General features: G+C 55.8%; 1 protein-coding gene across 4 annotated transcripts in view; it reads right to left on the bottom strand.

Annotated features, from left to right (window-relative positions):
- WIZ (WIZ zinc finger) overlaps positions 1 to 19,811 on the bottom strand; it is a 50,707-nt gene that overhangs the window by 4,812 nt on the left and 26,084 nt on the right. For 3 of the 4 annotated variants that reach the window (XM_083815324.1, XM_083815326.1, XM_083815327.1), the window contains 4 exons: positions 15,869 to 18,408; positions 15,263 to 15,622; positions 3,234 to 3,398; positions 1,885 to 2,388 (listed from right to left, as the gene is read on the bottom strand). In XM_083815324.1, coding sequence (XP_083671450.1) covers positions 1,885 to 2,388; positions 3,234 to 3,398; positions 15,263 to 15,622; positions 15,869 to 18,408 — 3,569 coding nt within the window. The remainder of the gene's footprint in view (positions 1 to 1,884; positions 2,389 to 3,233; positions 3,399 to 15,262; positions 15,623 to 15,868; positions 18,409 to 19,811) is intronic. The other variant, XM_083815325.1, reaches the window with a different exon arrangement.

Genomic DNA, 19,811 nt, shown 5'->3' with positions numbered 1-19,811 from the left:
CAAAGAGGAGGGAGATGAAGGTTCGGCCGCTGAAAACAAGCCGCCACCTGAACCACACAGCGTCCTGGAGGGGAACACGTGGCAAGACCTCCACACCAAGGGGGTGACCTGCAGCCCCTCGGGACTCCACACCAGCTCGAGGAGACGAGCGCGTGATTTAAGCGGTCCCTGATGGGGAATCGAGACAGATCCCTGCCCCAAAGAGAGGTGAGATGCTGCCAGCAGCAGGCAGGAGTCAGGGAGAGGTGTTCAGTGCCAGGATGCTCAGGGAGCGCTGTACAGGAGGGGGAACGTGGCCAGAAGGTTTGTTTCACCGCCTCAATTGAGGTGGCAACAGGCTGGTCTGGGTTTTGGGTGCTGCTGAAGCGAGGCCAGGAAGGGACAGGGCAGCAAGAAGGGACAGCGACGAGAGGGGACCCACAGAGATGAGGCGGATGCGTTGCAGCACCCAAAAGAAGGGAGATCTGCTGACTTGAGCTGTGGGAGCCGCAGGTTCTTTGGGCCAGCTTTGGGGGGGGTCTCCACCCTCCCCAGTTTAGGGAGAAGAGGGAAGAGGTGGTTTTGAAGCCTTTGCTGTTGACGAGGTCATTTAAACCTGGCTGCAAGGAAGAATGAGGGCTGAACGCTGCATCTTCTGACTGCTGGTGGAGAGCACCTCTGGTCCTGCACACCCAGCAACTGCGGCTGTCCCCATCAGCTGGCCCAGCCGGGGGATGTGCTGCAGTCCCAGAGCACTTTGGTTGGGAAAAGCACGATAGCAGTCAAGATGGAGCAGCTCCGCAGCCCCAGCAAGAGCTAGGAGAAACCCTGCAGGGTCTGCAAACCCCCAGCCCCTTGGCGCCGAGGGATGTGAGGTGTTAAAGCCGCGCTCGGCGCTCTCAGTACAAGGCAAGGACTGAACCCAGCGGACAGACGCCCTCTTCTCCACGGGCTTTGCTGCAGGGAATGGCTCCAAATGTGGTGCAATTCATATGGGGAACTGTCCTAAGAGACCGGCAACGCATGAGGTCTCCCAAAGACCTGGCTGGGACTGGACTTACGGCTGGGAAACACCGGGAGGCACGAACCATGCGCCTGCGGGGTCGCAGCACAGGTCCTTCCCGGCAAGCCTGCGCGTTGAGCGAGCGGGGAGACAGCAGAGGAAAGCTGAGACGCGACCAAACCCCACGTGCTGATGCAAGGCCGGGTACCGCTGCCGGCCACCGAGGCCCCGCGACCGCATCTCAGACTCAGCCGACCTCTCTGCTGGTCTGTGAGTGAGCAGGAAAGGGTCGAGACATGCTTTAGAGCGGATGTTTGTGCCCTCTGCGATCGCTCTTATTGCAGGACACAACCCAAGCGCCTGGTTCCAGCTGGAGGTGGGTCTCCTACGCGCTCTGGAGGAGGCCAGATGGTTTTTGCAGCAACACAACCCTGGCTGTGGGCTGTTCCTGCTGCCCGGCTCTGCTGGGCACGGCCAGCAAAAAGGATGAAGGTTGCCAGCAAGATCTGGCACTGTTGGAGAAGAGTAAAAACCAGCGGGCTCCAGGAGCGGACAGCATGCTCCGTGCCCGGCTGCAGAGACACGAAGAGCTCAGAGGGCAGAGAGCCGGCGAGAGGGAACAGTTTTACTGAAATCACGACGGGGAACGAACAGAAGCCCAGACAACGAGGGCTGTCCCCTTCCGACGGTCGCGACAGAGCAGCACGATCTCCTGCTGCATCCTCGGGCGCGGCAGCAATCAAACGCTGCCTCCTGCACCGAGCTCTCCCACCCCAGCACCAAGCAAAGGGATGCTCAGCGTGCCAGGAGAAGCCAGGGGTTTCCCTCTCTCCATCTCTGCCACCTGAGACCTACTGGGAAACACCGATGGTAAAAACAAACAAACAAACAAAGAGACTCACTCAAATTGAGAGGTCCTTCCTCATCCGCCTGCGGCCACTGTGCCTTCGGGGAGCTCTGCAGGGGGCTCAGCGAGAGCTTGGAGCTCTTATCCTCGGGGTTTTTCGGAGAGGGGGACCCCGAGAGCGCCGACGGCACCTTCTTGAGGATAGGGGACCCTGGCTGCGAGAGGCTTTTGGAGAAACCCGGGGGGGATTTGATGGCTTTGTTGACGGGGCCGTCGGGCGGGCGCTCGCCGCCCTTGCCGAGCGCCAGGAGCGCGGGCCGCGGGGAGCCCGCCGCGCCGTCCTTGGGAGAGCCGGATTTCTTGACGAGGGTGGGAGACATGGGGCTGCCGTCGGGTTTGCCCTTCTGCTTCATCAGTTCGTAGAGCAAGTCGATGGGGGCCCCGCTGCTCTCCGACTCGGCCACGCCGAGCTGCCGCAGGTGAGAGCGAGCGTGGCTGGAGAGGCCTTTGCGGGTTTCGAAGCAGGCGCCGCACACCTCGCATGTCGTGAGGTTCTGGGCTGCAGTTGGAGGAAAAAAGAGAGGGAGTCAAGGCTCGTCACGGCCACCAGGTGCCACCGCGGGAGATTTTACTGTCCCGAGCCCTCATCTCACACCTCGAGGCTCTCTGCTTACCCCTGGGGAAGCCAGGAATTAACCAGGGAAGGGAGAGGAGAGCTGCAAGAGGACAAAGCGCGCCGCTCGTGCGCGCAGCTCTGCCGTTCTCCCTGCTCAAGGCTGGCGGGGACGCTTTTGGACGTGATTTTGAAAGCCCTGCCCGTGGCCCACCAGTCGCTGGCAGGCTCCAAAAGCTGGCGGTGAGGGAGGGGACCTGGAGTGCACCTCATCACCGTGCATCGCTGTTTTGGGAACCAGGAGCACTGAAAGGGACAGGAGGGACTGACCGAGGTGGTGCGGCATCTCCCACTTGATTTTTGACAGTGTCCCAGCCCTCAGCCTCCAACACCACATCCCTGAGTTTGGGGCACCATGTCCCCAAATTTGGGGCACCACGCCTCGAGTTTGGTGAGCAACGTCCCGAAATTCAGGGCACCACGGATGCTGCGGGGACAGGATGTGCCGTGCTCTGAGGTGAGATGCTCCGCACCTCAGCCCGCTTCGCCAAGAGGCCACTCAGCTCACACTGAGCTAAAACAACCTCAGGAAGGCCACTGCTCATGGAAGCGACGGAGGCATGAGCTCTGAAGCAGCTTCCATCCCACCTCTAAGAGGTCGCAGCCCAGCTCAGCCGGAGGCCGGACCCTCCACACCATTTCCCTGCCGTGAAGCCGCCAGCAAGGCTGATTTCCCCCGTCCACCCCCAGAAGACAGATGGCGACCGGTCAGGCGTGGGGGAGGTACTCACATTTGGAGTCCTGAGGCTCTGGCTTGCTCCCGGGCGGCTCAGGAGACAGTTTGGTCCCTATCCTGCTCGTGGGCTGATCCAGCTGCCCGGCGGGAGCGCTTTTCTTCGGCAGCGGCGGCGAGCCCACCTCCATGGCCACCAACTCCTCCTCCTCCGGCGCCAGAACTGCCAAGAGAAGGAGACCGTCAAGCCCCCGAGCCTGGGCAGGGCGAGGAGACGCGTGCGTTTGGGTGATGCCGGGGGAGAAAAGGGTCTCCCAGCTGCACCCTGCTCCGTAACCAGACGCAAGGAGCTCTGCCCAGCCGAGCTCACGGGGGGAAACGGGTGCAGCTTCTGCAGCGACCAAGCCTCGAGCGGGGCTGATGGATGCTTTCAACACACGACGCCCGCGTCACCGGGGGGCTGAGGCGCTGTGAGCCGCCAGCAGACCTCGGGAGCACCTGGGGACGGTGACAGCTCCCCGGGGGACGGACGGAGCCGCCGGCAGCCCCGTGAGGGCTCCGAGGTGGATTTGGGGCTGCCGGGGGGCACGGTGCTGCTGCAGGGCGATGCTTCCTACACCGGGGACGGCGCCTGGGCACGGCCAAGGCTCGCCTCCCCACCTCGGGGCTCTGCCCGCGGCCCCGCAGCGGGAGGGCGAGCGCGGGCAGCCGAGAACGGGAGCGGAGCCGCCTCGGCCCGGTGACGGGAGCCGGGAGGGGCCGGTGCCGCCCGGGAAGGCCGGGCCCGGGGGGCTCGGCGGGGGCCCCGTGCGGCACAAAGCAGGGCTCGGCGGCAGCTGAGGACAAAGGAGAGCGGCGGCCGGGCGGCGGCGGCCGGCCCCGGGGCTCCCCGAGCGGGCCCGGGCCCGACGGCGAGGCTGAGGCCGGCGGCGGAGCCGGGCCCGGAGCGGCGGCGGCGGCGGGGAGGGGGTGGGGTGGGGGCCGCGGGCGGGCCTGGGCGCGGCGGTGACGGGAGGAGGGGGGCGCTCACCGGGCTCGAGCGTCGCCTCGGGCCCGGGTTCGCCTTCCCCGCCCCGGTCCCGGTCCCGGGGCCGCGGCGCCGCCGCCGCTTTTGTCACTTTGGGCGGCGAGGAGGTGGAGGCCGCCATCTTGGCTCCGGCACATGCGGGGCGGCCGCCAGGCCGCGCAGCCGAGCGCCGAGCGGGCCCGGGCCGGCCTCAGGCCGCGCCCGCCGACGGCGCCAGGGCGGGCAGGCGAGCGCCGAGCCCGCGGGGCGCCCGCGGCGGCGGCGGGAGGAGCGCCGAGAGATCGATCGGGGACGGGAGACCCCCCCAAAAAAGGGGGGCCCCCCCCATAAAACAGAGGGGGACCCCCCCATAAAACAGAGGGGGCCCCCCCCATAAAACAGAGGGGGCCCCCCCCATAAAACAGAGGGGGCCCCCCCCATAAAACAGAGGGGGACCCCCCCATAAAACAGAGGGGGACCCCCCCATAAAACAGAGGGGGACCCCTCCAAAAAGAGGGGGGGGCTCCCCTACACGCAAAGGGGACCCACACACAAAAAGGGGACCCCCCCACACACACACGAAGGGGGGACCCCCAGACACAAAAAGGGGGACCCCGCCCCCAAACACACCCACAAAGGGGGGACCCCCCCACAGCACGGACCCCCTCAGGTGAAGGGGGGACCCCCACACGAAGGGGGACCCTCCCCACGCAGCAGGGACACCCCCCCACATAAGTGGGACCTCCCAGACACAAAAAGGGGGACCCCCCCCCACCAAGGGGGATCCCCCCCACACACACACACAAAGGGGGGGCCCCCCCACAGCAGGGATCCCCACACACAAAGCGGGACCCTCCCCTCACAGCGGGGACCCCCCACACACACTCACAAAGGGAGGACCCCCCCCCCAGAAGGGGTCCCCCCCACATGAAGGGGGGACCCCCACATGAAGGAGGGGGACCCCTACAGTGATACCCCCCCACACACAAAGTGGGGACCCTCTGGGCCCCCTCACCACACCTCTGCTCTCCCCCCTGGGGCCTCGCTGCCCCCACGCACAGGCCAAGGCCCGGCCCCGTGCCCCCCTCACACCGCTGCCGTTCCGGCCCCACAGCCCCTCCGTCGGCCTCCCCCTTGGTAATTTGCCCCCAGTAAAAGGGGTAATTTTGCCCCCCCGGCTAAAAAAAAAAAAAAAATGTAATTTTGCACCCCTGGTAAAAGGGGTCCAGGGCAGCCGTGTCCTAAGGCACTGCCGCCCCCCTCCACAAAGGGAGTAGTACAAATAATGTGCAACCACAGGTCAAAAACTTAAGGGACAGGAAACAGCAGCAAAGTCTCCCTGAAAAACAACCAAACAAAAAATAAATAAATAAAAAAACCATCACCAGACCAACAAGTGCTACCCCAGCCAGCTGAGAACCTCAGGTTTTAGGCAAAAACTATCCCAAAAGCACAGCAGGTGTTGGGAGAAGGGAGCCCTGGCCTGCCTGATGGGGGAAAAAAAAATTAAAAAAAAATCAGGTTTCCCCTGCGGGAAAAGCTAAAGAGCTCAAAAAGCCACTTTTGCCACTGGTGGAGCTACGCAGCTGAACGACAGCCAGAGGGGCCCAGAGCACCACGAATTCAGGAGCCACTTGGAGGAACGGGAGCACATAGGACAGCATGTGCAGCCGTTACCTTGCACGAGTTGGACCCAAAACCTGCAGATTTTGTCTGAAATTACACCGCAAGAAAGCACATGCTGTATGGCTTGCCGTTCCCAGAGCGGAGCAAACAAAACCAAACGAAACCAAACCAAGAGGAGAGCACCCGCAAGAGCCACAGCTAAAATAAACCCAGAGCCACACGCTGGACGCTCGGTTTTTCAGCATGGGGAAGCCTTTAGAGGTTCAAATTCCCACTCACGTTTGCATCAGAAGACTTTACCAAGCACTTAAAAAGTACGGCTGTAGATTAAACACAGCCAGCTTCTGTCAGGGTAAAAAATAAAGAATTAAATAAAAACCACAGCGGGGCAGTTCCTGACATTTTAGGAAGTTTCAAAGCCCACCGAAGTAAGCTGAGAGCCCCCAGAGGCTCTGGTCTTTGGGCTGTAATGACACAGGGGGTGTCGTTCGGACAGCTTTTGGGTGCTGAGGCGACACATCCCCTCTCAGAATAGGGGAGAGACACGCTCACAATAGTGGCCGATATCCCAATAACTCCAACACACCTGGAAAATCGGTTCTGTTCTGTTTGTTGACTCAACTTTGCCCCGCAGCCTGAAAAAGCGACAATGGAAAGACCTGGCTGAGAGATTTCATGCCCTCTCCCATGGCTGTAGCCCAGTTTGTGTGAAAACGGAGCTGAAATCCAGGCTAGAAACCAGCGTACGGCTTCCCTCTGCTCGATTGCGGCACTGCACACCACCAGAAATCTTCAGAGCCCAGGAGAAAATATGGTATCAAGGGCAACAGCCCGCTCTGACCCCATGCAGGGGAAGGAGGGAAGTGAAGCAGGAGGCCAACAGGAGCTTTTCAGTAACCTGAAACTCAAGAAAGGAATCAAAAGACAGCAGAAAGTAGGTCAGGCAGCGGGCGAGCACGGAACAAGCGCGTGGGGACACAAATCAGAAAGGCCAGCACAGGAGGAGAGCGTGCCCTGAGAACTGTGACGCGAGGAGGGTTCTCGGGGCACATTAGCTGAGGATGGGGATATTGTCACCTCCATCCCCTCCAAACTCAACGTGACACGGCCTTGAAGGGCCAGAGGTGGCTTTGAAGGTGGCCTCACTTGTATATGGGGTCAGGCACAGACCTCCAGAAGGTTTTTCTAGCCTCCATTCATCTGCAATTAACATAGCCACCGTGGGACAAGCAGGACGCAAGACCCTGTCCGCAAAGCTCGAGCATTTTGATTCCTTTTCTTTCCCTTTGCAGCACAGCAACCACAATTAAGAAGAGAAAGCAATGCTCAGAATGGAAACCAGAGCTGCCGCAGGGCTGCGCCAAGGTCTTCGGGCTCAAGTCGAAGTGAAAAGGAGGAAACGAGGCTCAAAGAAGTCTACAATAAATGTCTTCTTCCAGCCTTAGCTGTGCTGGGGGAAGAAATCGTCTCTTAGGGGCTCCTCTGGGAGATGACCACCCTCGTTCTCTGTGCACGAAACCCCGATGACTCATTTTAGGTTTGCAACCTGAACCGGCGCAGTTGGGTTCACATGGAATATATGTGTCCACCAGCAGATCAGCACCACCAGAGAGGGCACAAGACCAGAAGTTTTGGAGCCTTCCCACCAGGCAGGTGAAGTTGCAGAGGATGGCAGGATGGTGGGCAAACCCAGGGCTTGTGCTCAAGAAGAGGACGGAGGATGAGCAGGGGAATTCAGATCGGTGACCCTGTGATCTGTGGCTGCTCAGACACCGCAGGTAGGGAATAAGTAGCCAGGAACAAACCACAGATAAAATAAAAGAAAAATCCCACCCCGCTCTGATTTTTATCTTCTCTTGAGCCTCTTGCTGAGGCTCAGGCTGTGCTTGTCCCTATCCCGGATCCCACAAAATCAGGATCATCTCCTGGCCTCGGCCACGCTGGTTCTCACCCCCAGGATGAGAAGAGCTGGAGGGAGGAATCAAAGGAGCTGTGGGGGGCCGTGCCTACTCGAGGCTCTGAGCAGAACCCCATCACAGTCCCCACTGACGCCCTTAAAATGAATTTTACAGCCCCTGACACTCGCCCCCTCTCCCTTTTTCCTTGGTTGTCCCCTGGAAGGAGCCCCCTGTTCTCCACACATCCTCTAGCCCCATGTCATCCCGATTAGGGTTGGAGCCAGTGCCTGGAGAACGAGGAAGACCAGTGCCAGACCAAAGCTGGAAGAAGATCTGGAGGGGAAAAAAAAAAAAATCCAACCTGCTCCCAAATGGGTGGGAGTCAGAGACAACTGCAGTGCTGCACCAGATGATCGGCTCACCAGGGCAGAGATTTTGTTGGCTGAAAAGACAACTAAACCATCGAGCAGAACACTATATAAGAGTATACACAAAGAAGAGTACAAAAAGTACATAATAAATACAGAAATCCAGGATGTAGTGAGATAAGGACAGAGCCACTGTCGGGAACGGAACAAGGAGAACCAAAGTGGTATGCAAAATGCCTCTGGGCCAACGAGATGAAGGAAATTGTTCAGGTCTACTGGGAAATAACCCCAAAGGACATCTGGCCTGGCCAGTGGTGGTAATCATCGTTCGGAGGAATTCGGTATGTTTTGTATGTTGTATTTGGAAGGAAGCGGAGAAATGCTCTCTTGGAATGATTAAGTATTTTCTCCAAGTATCTGGGAAGGGGCTGAAGGCAACTGGAGTCACAGAACGCCTGAATATCCTGAGTCAGAAGGGACCACAAGGATCATGTCCAGTTCCGGGGCAGCCCGAGAGTTAAACCATTTGCCTCAGAGCATTGTCCGGACGCTTCCTGCACACCAGCAGGCTTGGGGCCATGACCACATCCCTGGGGAGCCTGTTCCAGTGCCCAACCACCCTGCCAGGGAAGAACTTTTTCCTAATATCCAATGTGAACCTCCCCTGATACACCTTTAAGCCCAAAACCACCTTGCATCCTGTCACCAGATAGATCAGCACCTCCCTCTCATCTCCCAACTCAACCACCAAGTATCCTCAGCTCCTCATTCATTACGTCCTCCAGTCCTTTCACCACCTTCGTCGCCTTTCTTTGGGCACATTCTCCTATTTTTTACATCCTCTTCGTATTGCGGAGCCCTCACACAGCACTCGAGGTGAAGCCGATGCTGAGCAGAGTGGGACAATCCCTTACGTCCCCTGGTCAGCAATGCCATGCTCAACGCACACCGGCCCGTGGCTGACCGTTTTGGCCACCTGAGCACATTGTTGGCTTGTACTGAGTCAAATATCAACACCACTGAGTTACCATCGAGCAAAATCCCCAGATCCCCGTTGGCAGGGCTGCACCCCAGCCTTGCCAGCCAGCCAGCCTTACACCATCCCAGCTGCAGAATCCAGCATTTGCTCGTCAAATTTCTCACGGTTGGTGATTGCCCAGCGCTCTCATCTCTTCATCAACTCCTTCAGCAGCTCCTCCTAACTTGCATCACCTGAAAACTTCCTTGGTGTGCACTCAACACCTGCGTCCAGCTCATTGATACAAACATTGAAGAAAATAAATAAATAAAAAAACAAAAAGGCCCGAAAATCAAGCCCCGGCGAGCACCGCCAGCAACTGGCCGCCAGCCTGATGCATCGCCCCATTTAGCACAACCCTTTGAGCCCGACCCTTCAGCCAGCTCTTCACCCATCGCATCGTGTCCACATTGAGCTGGACATTTTCTCCAGAAGGGTACCGAGAGAGAGAGTCTCAAAAGCTTTGCTAAAAGCCAAGAAAAAACACATCTACCGCCTCTGTCCACCAGGTGGGCAACCTTGGCATAAAGGGACATTAAATTGGTACGGCGTGACTTTCTTCTTTCTCTTTCCTTTCTCTTTCTTCTTTCTCTTTATGAGCGCACGTTGGCTTTGACCGATGACTGCACTGTCTTTCAAGTGTTTTTTTCACTAATGCCCAGAGTAATTTTCTCCATAATTCTAACAGGCACCGAAGTGAGACTGACAGGCCTGTAATTACCAGGGGCTTCTCTCTTGCCCTTCTTGAAAATTGGAAGCCATTTGCTAGCTTCCACCTATCATGGGGCACTGACTGATGGTCTATGCTCAGCAAAGACGCTTGGAAAACCACCTGCAGACAAAGTTCTGCGGAGAATCTGGGGAGACGTGCCACCCCAAACCTGCTGCTTGTGCCTCCAGCTACTTCATAAAAACCTGTCCGAGCCTCTGAGCCCAGCACTGCTTCGGCCGCACCAACAAAAACAAACCAGGGAAAAAACAGATCAGGAAGGGAAATTTAGGTCTAGCAGACCTCGCCTTCTGAGCCAGCAAGGGAAGCAAAGGGGAGTTAAATCTGGAAAAAGGGGGGAACAACAGAAGAGAATGGCACCAGGTCTGCAAAAGCAGCGTGGGGGACGGAACAAGGTGAGGCAGGCTACAAGGAAGGAGAGCTGCAGGACGTTTTGGGGAGGATGCAATTGCCTAATACTTCCCAACGCCTGCCAAGAAGCGCCACGTGTTCTTCGAGGCAGCTGCCAATAGGTGGGGAGCAGGAGATACACAAACAGCATCTTTAGCAAGGCAAGACGGGGTTTAAGGAGGCAGCAGCAGCAGTTTGGGACACCTCTGCCCATCACGGCCTGCGTGGAAAGCCATGGATAAGTGCAGGGACCTCTCCACAGCAGCTACCAACTGCACAAGGATGGCTGGAGACAGCTTGAGAGCCAGCAGTCCCACAGAAAAGTGTGAAAAAAACAGTTTTCAGGCTTTCAAGTTGTTCAAAAACTGAACCAGAGCAAATGCTGCAACCTACCCCTACATCACAGCCCATCCTGGGGTGGGTAAGAGCTAAAATAACCCTTCTGCTCTCCACAGCACCGAGGCAGTAACACGTCTGATTTGGAGTGCAAACGCTTCGGGGAGGGTGTTCAGACCTACTGGAATCACTAATGATTGAGGGAATAAAATCACGCCTGAAAAGGGAAAGATTTGGTTTGTAGTCTACGGGAGAGCAACAAGTGTTGGTTTGGGTACCGTGGGTTCGCTTTGCAGCAGCAGGAGGGAACACAGGTGACCCCTGGGGTCCCCCAACGTCTCTCAACATCCTGTTTCTGCTCCTACCTAAACACCCAACACTCAGTTCTGACCTGCCCAGCCAAGTTCAGGTTCTTGCCACAGACCCAAACATCTACTTCCTCCCTTTGACTCTTGGTTTTGCTTAAAGGCTGGCTTTTTAGAGAAGCAGCCAAGTGTGCAAGACCGGCAGTAGCCACCCACCTCTCATGCTCTGCTTGCCAGGAGAGGAGTGGTTAAACCCACAGGCCTTTCCCAACACTGCTCTTCGGTCTGGCTGTGCATCCCACCCACAAGCAGCTCTGGGAGGAGAGGCTTTGCCCCAAGAGCACCAAAACCATCCAAGGGTCTGCTCATGCGTGGCACTGCGGTGATTTGGTTACAAGAATGCAACCGTGCTCATTGAATTGCTCTCCGGGCTGCAGAAAGCAAAGCAGAGTCCTCCACCTTCGTTTCCCTTCGCACCCCTGTTAGAAACCACAAACCGCAGCCAAAACAGAAAACAGCTCACGACAATGCTCCCCAAAAAGGGGATTTTGGCACTCAGCTGTAGCACAACAGAGGGTTTCAGCCAAGAGTCTACTGCAGAGCTGCTTTCGAACATTAACAGCCCAAGATGCATCTCGCAACACAGGCAGAAACCTTTTGGCAGCTCGTGCTCGTCATTTGGTAGTGGTCAGGAAGGAAGCAGGTGGCAGTTTGCAGCGTGCAGGTGCTGAGCCATGAGCGATCGGCACGTCCCGGCATCGCCGCTGCCGTGAGATGGAGCCACGCATCCTGCATCCCCACCAGCTTGCAACGGGCAGCGCCGCAGAGATACCGCTGACTTGGAGGGCTGCTGCTGTGCCGGCGAGATGGAAAGGCATCGATCTGTTGTCAGATGGGCTTTCATACTGTGTGCCAGGAGCGTGCCAGCACAGACTTGGTTGTGCCGTCCTGAAGCATCCACACCGCAAACACGCGCCTGTCTGCGTGAGAAAACTCGCTCTGAACACACATGCTATCGATCCCTGCTTCACCACCTGCCACCATAGCCTGCTACCAGCCCGTATCTCATTAATATTGCTTAAAAACATCTATAAATTATGTAATTAGCATAAAACACATGCAGAGAATGTTAACGCTGAGCAGGTGCCCTTAAAGAACAGCAGTTGAGATTTTAGCATGGCCGCTAAGACCCACGAGGACACAGGGAGTTTGCTTGAGCTCTCAGCGCTCGAACATCTCACGAGTGATTTAAACAGACAGAAGGACAGGTGGGTTCACAAACAGCCCGAAATCCTCCTGCTACAGACCCGTCACCCCCCCATCTCCAACCACAATTCAATAACTGTTTGCTCAGCTGCTTTTCTGTGGCCGGAGCAAGAGTTAAATAAATATTGCAATGCGACGAGTGCTGTTTCATTCTTAAATCGGTTGCGACAGATGCTTTCAACTCGTCCTGAAAGAGCTGCTTCAGACTCAAAGCAAAACAAGGAGGGGTTCAACTCGCAGTGAGCTATCTCCACGCTCCTAGCTAAGAGACTTCAACCCCCATGTCTGAGAGCGTTGTCCAAAATTCTTCAACTCCGGCAGGCTCAGTGCCGTGACATCAGCCAGCTCTCCGAATACCCTAGGGTCCCATCAGGTCCCATAGACTTCTATGCACCCAGCTGAAGCAGCAAATCCCACACAAGTTTGGGGTTGGCAGAGAGTTTATCGTTTCTGTAGTCGTGGTCCTGCAGCTCAGGGCACTGGGCGTCCCAGGGCCCATCATCAGTGTTATAGAGGCAAAGACGACACTGAATGTCTCTGCTTTGTCTACGTTCCCATTTGTGAGGTGACCAACCTCACTAAGTAAGGGACCAATGTTAACAGCAAAAGGAGGACCAGCGGTAGCATATTAAAAAAAAAAAAAAAAAAACACTTTTTATTGTCCTGCACAGTACTGGCCAACTTCAACTCTAATTGAGCTTTGGTCGCACAAATTTTCTCCCTACAAAGTCAAACAGCATCCCTGTAGCCCTCCCATGTCACCCGACTCACTTCCATTGGCCACACACTTTCTTTTTCTGCCAAAGCTCTGGAAAAAGATCCCTGCTCAGCCAAGCCAGCCTTCTGCCCTGCTTGCTTGACACCCAACATTTTGGGATTGCCAGTTCCTATGCTCTTAGGAAGTGCTGCTTAAAAACTGACCAGCACCAGAGGGCTGTACCAGGCTGGTGTTTTCCAGTAATGTCTCTTGCCCCAGGAAAGCAGCAGCTTCCCCACAGGTTGGGCCAGGTAAGTGTTTCGACCATCTCAGGATCAGATTTAAATACAAAAGCTCACCCTTAGCACTGATCAATATCTCCAAGTGATCTGCCGTGCATGCTCTGGTTGCACAACAGGTTGCCAAGCCCGGCGCGCAGTCCTAACCGGAAAGTTTTATGCTCTCTTGATTTACTCATTTTCTTCACATTTGCTCCCAAAGACATGACTTGTAAGGAAATACAGAGCGAGCAAATCCAGGAGTGCTGTTTAAAAGTGGGTTTGAACTCTTGCTCTCTGTTTTCCAAAGCTGCGAGGCTGCTTGCAGGTCACACTCATCCAAAGCGTCCGCACTGAACCTTACACAGGTTTAAAATAAGCATGCCAAAGTCAAGCTCCAGCTCCCGACTTTTACCTTTGTGGCCAGATGATTCTCAACCTGATTTCTCCCAAACACCCGTGCCGTGCCTCCATCCCATGCCTGACAGGGTGGGCTTTTCTCCCCTTGCCCCATCATTTTGTAGGCAAATGACACAGTGCAACCACCACGTACAAAACACCGGAGTGGGGAGCAGCGTTCATTGTTTCCCTGGGGGTTTGACACCCTCTCCAGTGACTTGGCTTTAGGTTACAGCCAGCCAGCTGGCATTTCGAGGCAACTAGAGATGGGCACAGTAAGGAGTGGGAGATGTTCCCAGCCCTGTGCCAACCAACATCACATGCTGAAAAGTTGAGTGACGTTGCTTGAACCGATAAGCAAGATCATATTTCAAGACATGCTCCTTTTTTTTTTTCTCCTCCTTCTTAAACTTAACACTGGGGACATTCGATATTAGTTGCACTATGTTAAGAATTGCATTAACCTCCTTCCCTATGAGTGGTTTGTTATGGAAAGGTGGCTGCACTCTTTCTTCACCGAGACATTTCCACATTCCATTTCTACTAAATCCTGAGCCCGAGTTTTTAAAACAGCAGCACTATCTATAATGGTTTGTGCCAGTGAATTTTGGGCACTGGCAGACCTAGCAATTGCTGAGTGATGGTCGAGGGCAGCAAGAGCATCCAGCCACTGGCAGCAGAAACCCAGCAGAGCCCTCCAAAAAGCCTCTCATTGGCATCAGCTGCTACCCTGGGCTGGGAGCTATTCATCTTCCAGGGTCTGCCATGCCAAGAAAAGAGAGCTTGGGTTTGGTCGTGTTTTTGTTTGTGTTCATTATGGTCAAGACTTGTTCCAAAGAGCGACCAGGCATGTGGAACAGTCTGGAGAGCCAGGATTACAGGGTTTTTGATATTTCATTTAAAGACAGATACATCCCTGCAGCGAGAAGCTAACGTAGGATTGTGCTGAGCAGAACCTGAACAAGAAGCAGCTTCGAGGACTTAAAGACACTACCAGAAGTGGCAGGTATCCGTAGGTGGTAATGGAATGCCCAGAGTTACTTTTTCCTAATGTGCAAGCAAGTTTTCCGTCTTTGGAAGAATGCTGTTATTGCAAAGACTTTGTGCTAAGTCAGTTTTTTGGCACCTCACAGGGAAACCTGAAAGCTGTTTGGGATGGCCACTGCTCTGAAACCAATGCTCCTGTGTGAACCGTTTGGAGCTCCACTGATGGAAGGAGACCGGCTCAGACCCAAATCTAAACTTTACACTTCCCCCCGCAGTAACATACGCTTACAGAAAACGAGCAGCCGAGGGGCGAACACAGCTCCTCCTGCCCTCTGCACGGCCAAGGAGGAGGGCGGCCACGCTCTGCTCTTCATCTTTGGCTGTACTCTGCCCCGCGATTTGCCAGCACGCCAACACGATTTGCCAACAACAAATGCTCCGGGTTTCACTGATGGAAACCTCATTCTTAAACACGACGCTTTTTACATGACAAAGCCTGAGCATCCAAGCACAGCTCCCAGGCAGGAGGCAATCCCTCCATCCACCGCTCAAGACCTTTCATCTACCACATTTCCATCTACTGCCCAAAAGCAGGATCAGACCCATCCAGCACAGCACGCGACCCTTGGGGATGCATAAATCAACATCAGGTTGCACCAGCTAAACCATCCCCTGTGAACAGCCCCAACGAGGCTCTGGCTCTGTTCAACAGAAAGACGCAAGGTTCCGGCTTGGCGTTATCAAAAGGGTTTCTGGCTTGCATGTGCGTTCACGGACACTCACCGTCTCTGTAGGACTGCAAGGACTCATCTCCCCAGGATGGGGGGAACGGGGACAGAGGAGATCGTGGAATGCTGCACTCGGACATGGGGGTCATGCTCTTGCGGGGCACAAAGCCGTGCGCCTCTCGGCTGGGGGACGAGGGCTCCGCTCCCACCGCTGCCTGCAGCATCGGGTGCTCCGACGAGTTGGCCAGCAGCTCCTTGAGGATGTTGATGGGCGAGATGGTGAGCTCCCAGTTGGTAATACCAAAGTCCCTCAGGTGGGCCCTAGCGTGGCTGGAGAGCCCCGCGCGCGTGTCAAAACCGGCCCCGCAGAACTCGCATCGCATCAGGCTGAACGTACTCGGGTCAAAGTTCGCAACTGCGGAAAGAAGGACAGACAGTCAGTGGCTAAAACCCCGGATCAGGCCTTCAAGGGGGGCGTTATTCCACCCGACACAACTGCTCCCCATCGGTTGGCGATGAGGACAGGCGGGGCAGGGAAACGCACCGTGGCCACTGCCATTCAGGCCGGCCACAGCACCATACGTACCCATCCTCAGTGGGGTTTTCTCAACCCCACCGATTAAAACAAGAAAATAGAAAGCACGGTGAATTGAATACATACTACCTTTTTTCTTCTTCTTTTGGAAGGAAAATTTTTGCTCAATAGCTTTCACTTCTTCTGCTGAGATGAAATGACGGACGTTGTAGCTCACCCCCACCCTGTTGAGGTGGCCCCGCACGTGGTTCGCCAGCCCGATACCGTTGTGAAACCTATCTGGGCAATAGGGACATTTCCTCTCCTCATTCTTCAGCATGGGCGAGTCGGAGTCCAAGAGGTCATCGAGCTCCAGAGGACCCTCCAGAGGAGAGTCCAGCAGGAGCATATCCAAAGGAAGAGGCTCTTCCATCATGAAATCCCGGGAAGGGAGCGCTGCTTTCTTCTTGAAGGGCTTCCCCCGGGGCCGCTTCGTCGCCTTGGGATGCGGGTTCACCTCCTCCACGAGGACAAGGGGTACCATCATCCGCAACTGGTGCTGCTGCTCCTCCGAGGCTATCGAAGAGTCCGTGGCTTTCAAGGTGTCTCTGAACGTCCTCTTGAGGTCCAAGGCAGCTTGAGGGATGGTGACGGCTTTGATGCCTCTATTCTCGGTCAAGTCCGTATCTGGGGTTACGGAGATCTCCTCTTCCACGCTCCCCATGTCGTTGATCAGCATCCATTTGTGCCTAATGTCCTCCAGCCCCGTCGAGTGGCTCCTGAGACTGTCGCCTTCTGCTTCAAGGTGCCGAGCTGCTCCTTTTTTTTTCAGCTGCTGCAGAGCAAACTGCGAATAAACCTTGGTGGAGGAGAGGCTAGACAGCCCCAGGTTTTTATGTGGGGCAGCGTACGGAGCCGCTTTCCTGGCGTGAAACCCTGATGACTGGTAGTCCTTTTTACTAGCCCCATTGCTCTTGTCGAGTCTCGGGTGAGTTAGGGAAAAACCGTGAACAGCTTCATAATGAGATGCGCTTTCTTGGTGGGGCGGAGGGAAGAGCCGGTCTGCTTTGCCAAAATAATCAGTCTCTGCAAACCGGCCCGGCCTGGCCGGGCTGTAGGCATCTCGGCTAGTTCCTGGCTGATTGGGGTCTTCCTCGTATGGCTCCGTGTCCCAGGAGAGGTGGGAATGGGCGTATTTCATGTGCTCTTTGAGAATGTTCTCGTTGGGGGCCGGGAAGCTGCAGAGCATACAGGTGCTGAGCCCTTTGCCGCTGCCGTGAGGAGGTACCTGCACTTGCAGGGGCACGTGTTCATTTGGTTTGAAGTGTTTGTAAATGCCGTGCACGGGGCTATCCCGCGTTTCTCCGCTGCCCGTGCTTCCAAAGAGATTCAGGCTCTTTGCTCCTTGGTCCTTCCTCTCCTTGACGTGCATCTTGGCGTGCTGGACAAAGATCTTGGAGGAGTTTGTGCCAAAGACGCACTTGGGGCACTGCAGCCGGGCTTCCCGGCCTTCGTCTGGAAACTCGTTCAGCTTCTGGATCTCTTCAATAATTTTTTCCCTGGATTCTTGGTGGAGCCTTTTGTGCTGCTCCAGGGACGTGGGGTCTCCGAATGCCCATCCGCACTCGTTGCAGCAGAACTGACACTGCCCTCCCAAAGCATCTCTGTCTTGGTCCCTCCCTGGTCCACGATTATGCTGAAGCATGTGATCCATCAAATGTTCCTTCTTCTTGAAGTAAATGCTGCACTCAATACACGTGTACACCGTAGGGTCCTCCTCTGGGCCCAGCTCCTCCTTCCCCTGCTCCTCTACCAAGACGCTGCACACGTAGGGCCTCATCTCAATGTCATAGGAGCTGCAGGGAGCAGGCTCCAGAGACATCAGCGGGATCCTCTCCACCGAGTCTTCAGAATTTACCGTCCAGGACTGTTTGCCAATGGCAAGGTCCGTGCCGAGCTGAAGACCCGGCTTCTGTATCGTCCACTCAGCTGCACCGAGTGGGCTGATCTCGCCCAAATCTGAGTCGACCACCAGCCCCTTCCTGTGGGACGAGGCGCTCTCGAGGGATTTGGACTTGCCGAGGACAGGGTTTAGCGTTTTTCGGAACACCGTCGGAGTCAGCGGAGGAGGCACTTCACGCACAGCTTGTCCCCGAAAGGGCATGTTGGTTGCTACATCTGTTGGCTTGCTTACGTCTTTGTAGTGAGGACTTGGGCTTTTATTGGGTCTAGAAATCCAGTCGACCCTCTGGATTCCCCTCTTGCTTTTCTCTAAGTGCTCTTTGCTGAGGCCTTCAAGTTGCTTTGGTTCATTTTTAAGGTATTTCTCTTCCCCACCACTAACTGGTGCCCCCACACAAGGGCTGGGCATCTCTGCTGCCACCTTGCCAGCGTCCAGGTCCTCAGAGTCGCTCTCCAATTCCTCGGGATCCACCTGCACAGTATTTACAACCTGGGGATCCACTGTGAACACCGACTCCTTTCCGCACCGCGCGTCCTTCGAGTCCTTCACGCCAGAGAGTCTCTCTAAAGTGCTTTCTTCTCTGCCGTCGCCTGCTCTCGTCTCCAGGGCGGAGGTGTCCCAGGCCATGCTGCCGGACACGGTCATGTTTCGCAGGTCCAAGGAGCTCCTGGCATCCGTTCTGTACAAAGCCTTCTGGAACTCTAAATGCTCTTCGTTCGTGGAGCTGCAAAATAAGTTTTGACAGTTATTAGCTGGTTAACAGGACAGCAGGAACATTTCCACCTCCAAAAGGCCCGTCGTGGAACCGGGGTGTTATGGCATAACCCAGGGTGGGGATTTCACGGTGACTCCCACATCACCCCGAACATTAAGGATTTAGGACAAAAAAGAGCCAAGGACTGCTCGGCCCTTCCCACCCTCCTTTGACCACATGCAGCTATAATCGGGTCTGAAATCTTCTCCTGGGCTTTCTCCAAGCTCGTTTCAGTCCTGGCTGCATCTGCTGCCTATGGTGGCTCTTCCACATTTGTGGTGGGCACAGCAAACAGGAGCATCCTCCTGATAGAAACTTCAACGTCCCCATCACCACGTGCCCGATTCCTGCCCTGGGCCAGAAGTCACCTTTCCCTTGCTCCATCCCACTTTCTGCTTCTCCTTCCCTTTTTCCCTTGCTAATGCCTTGGGATGCTGCACGCTTGGGCATCTTATTGCCTTTTCACCCAACCCACCAAGGATATTTGCTCTTAGCGATGACATTTGTTACTAACAAGCCAAAGAATAGGCCACCGAGCTCTCTGAAGTTGCATAAAAACAGAGTTAAACACCAACATGGACTATACCAAAGGTCTCTGGGACCAAAAGATGATTTGTCCCCATGGTTAAATGCAAGTCCTCCTCCCTGCAGCAGCAGTGGGAAGTGCCAACCATCATCTGTCCATCTTCCATTGCAGATACCACAAGCCACGCTAGATCGAGTGTGGCTTCCCCACACATCCTCCCCCAAACCCTCAGCAAGGACCCCATAGCTAGCAAGATCTCAAACATCTGGAGAACAAGACCCTCAACGGGGGCATTGGGTGGCCCCATACCACCCAACAGGGTGCTGTGGGCACCACCACCGCACCAAAGATGTGTTAGGTCCTGGAGAGGGGCCAAGCATGCCCACGGGCTGTCCTGAAAGTCCTCCATGGGGGTTTGGAGGCTTCTTCCAGAAGAAAAAAGGGACACACTCAGGGCCAAGAGGCTGCAATGAAGGCACTTGATGTTCTCCAAGATGCCCCAAGGGACTGGAGACATCTGTATGAGACTAGCAGCGATGAGATGGGACCTCCAGGAGCCCCAAACCCTTCTACCAGGGTGGTGGCAGGCTCACTGGGGAAGCCAAGAGCCTCAAACAGCACCAAATCACCACATTTCGGCTTCTGAACCAGGGTCCAAACAATCCAGCCGCCCCAGCCTCCCCAAAGAGCAGCCATGACTTCAAACTTTTACGGGAGCAAAAAGCCCAATGCCGGCAGAACCCCTGAGGCTCCTCCGCGTTCCCATCCCTTCCCCGAGGATGCCACTCGGCTTCCGACCTCGGCCGCCGACCTGGCACCTGGCTTCTCCCCTCCATGCAGCACCCGT

Source organism: Anser anser, assembly GCF_964211835.1.
Source record: "Anser anser genome assembly, chromosome: 38".
NCBI lineage: Eukaryota > Metazoa > Chordata > Aves > Anseriformes > Anatidae > Anser > Anser anser.
The sequence above is the reverse complement of the archived record's forward strand: the minus strand, read 5'-3'. Positions and strand labels throughout refer to the sequence as shown.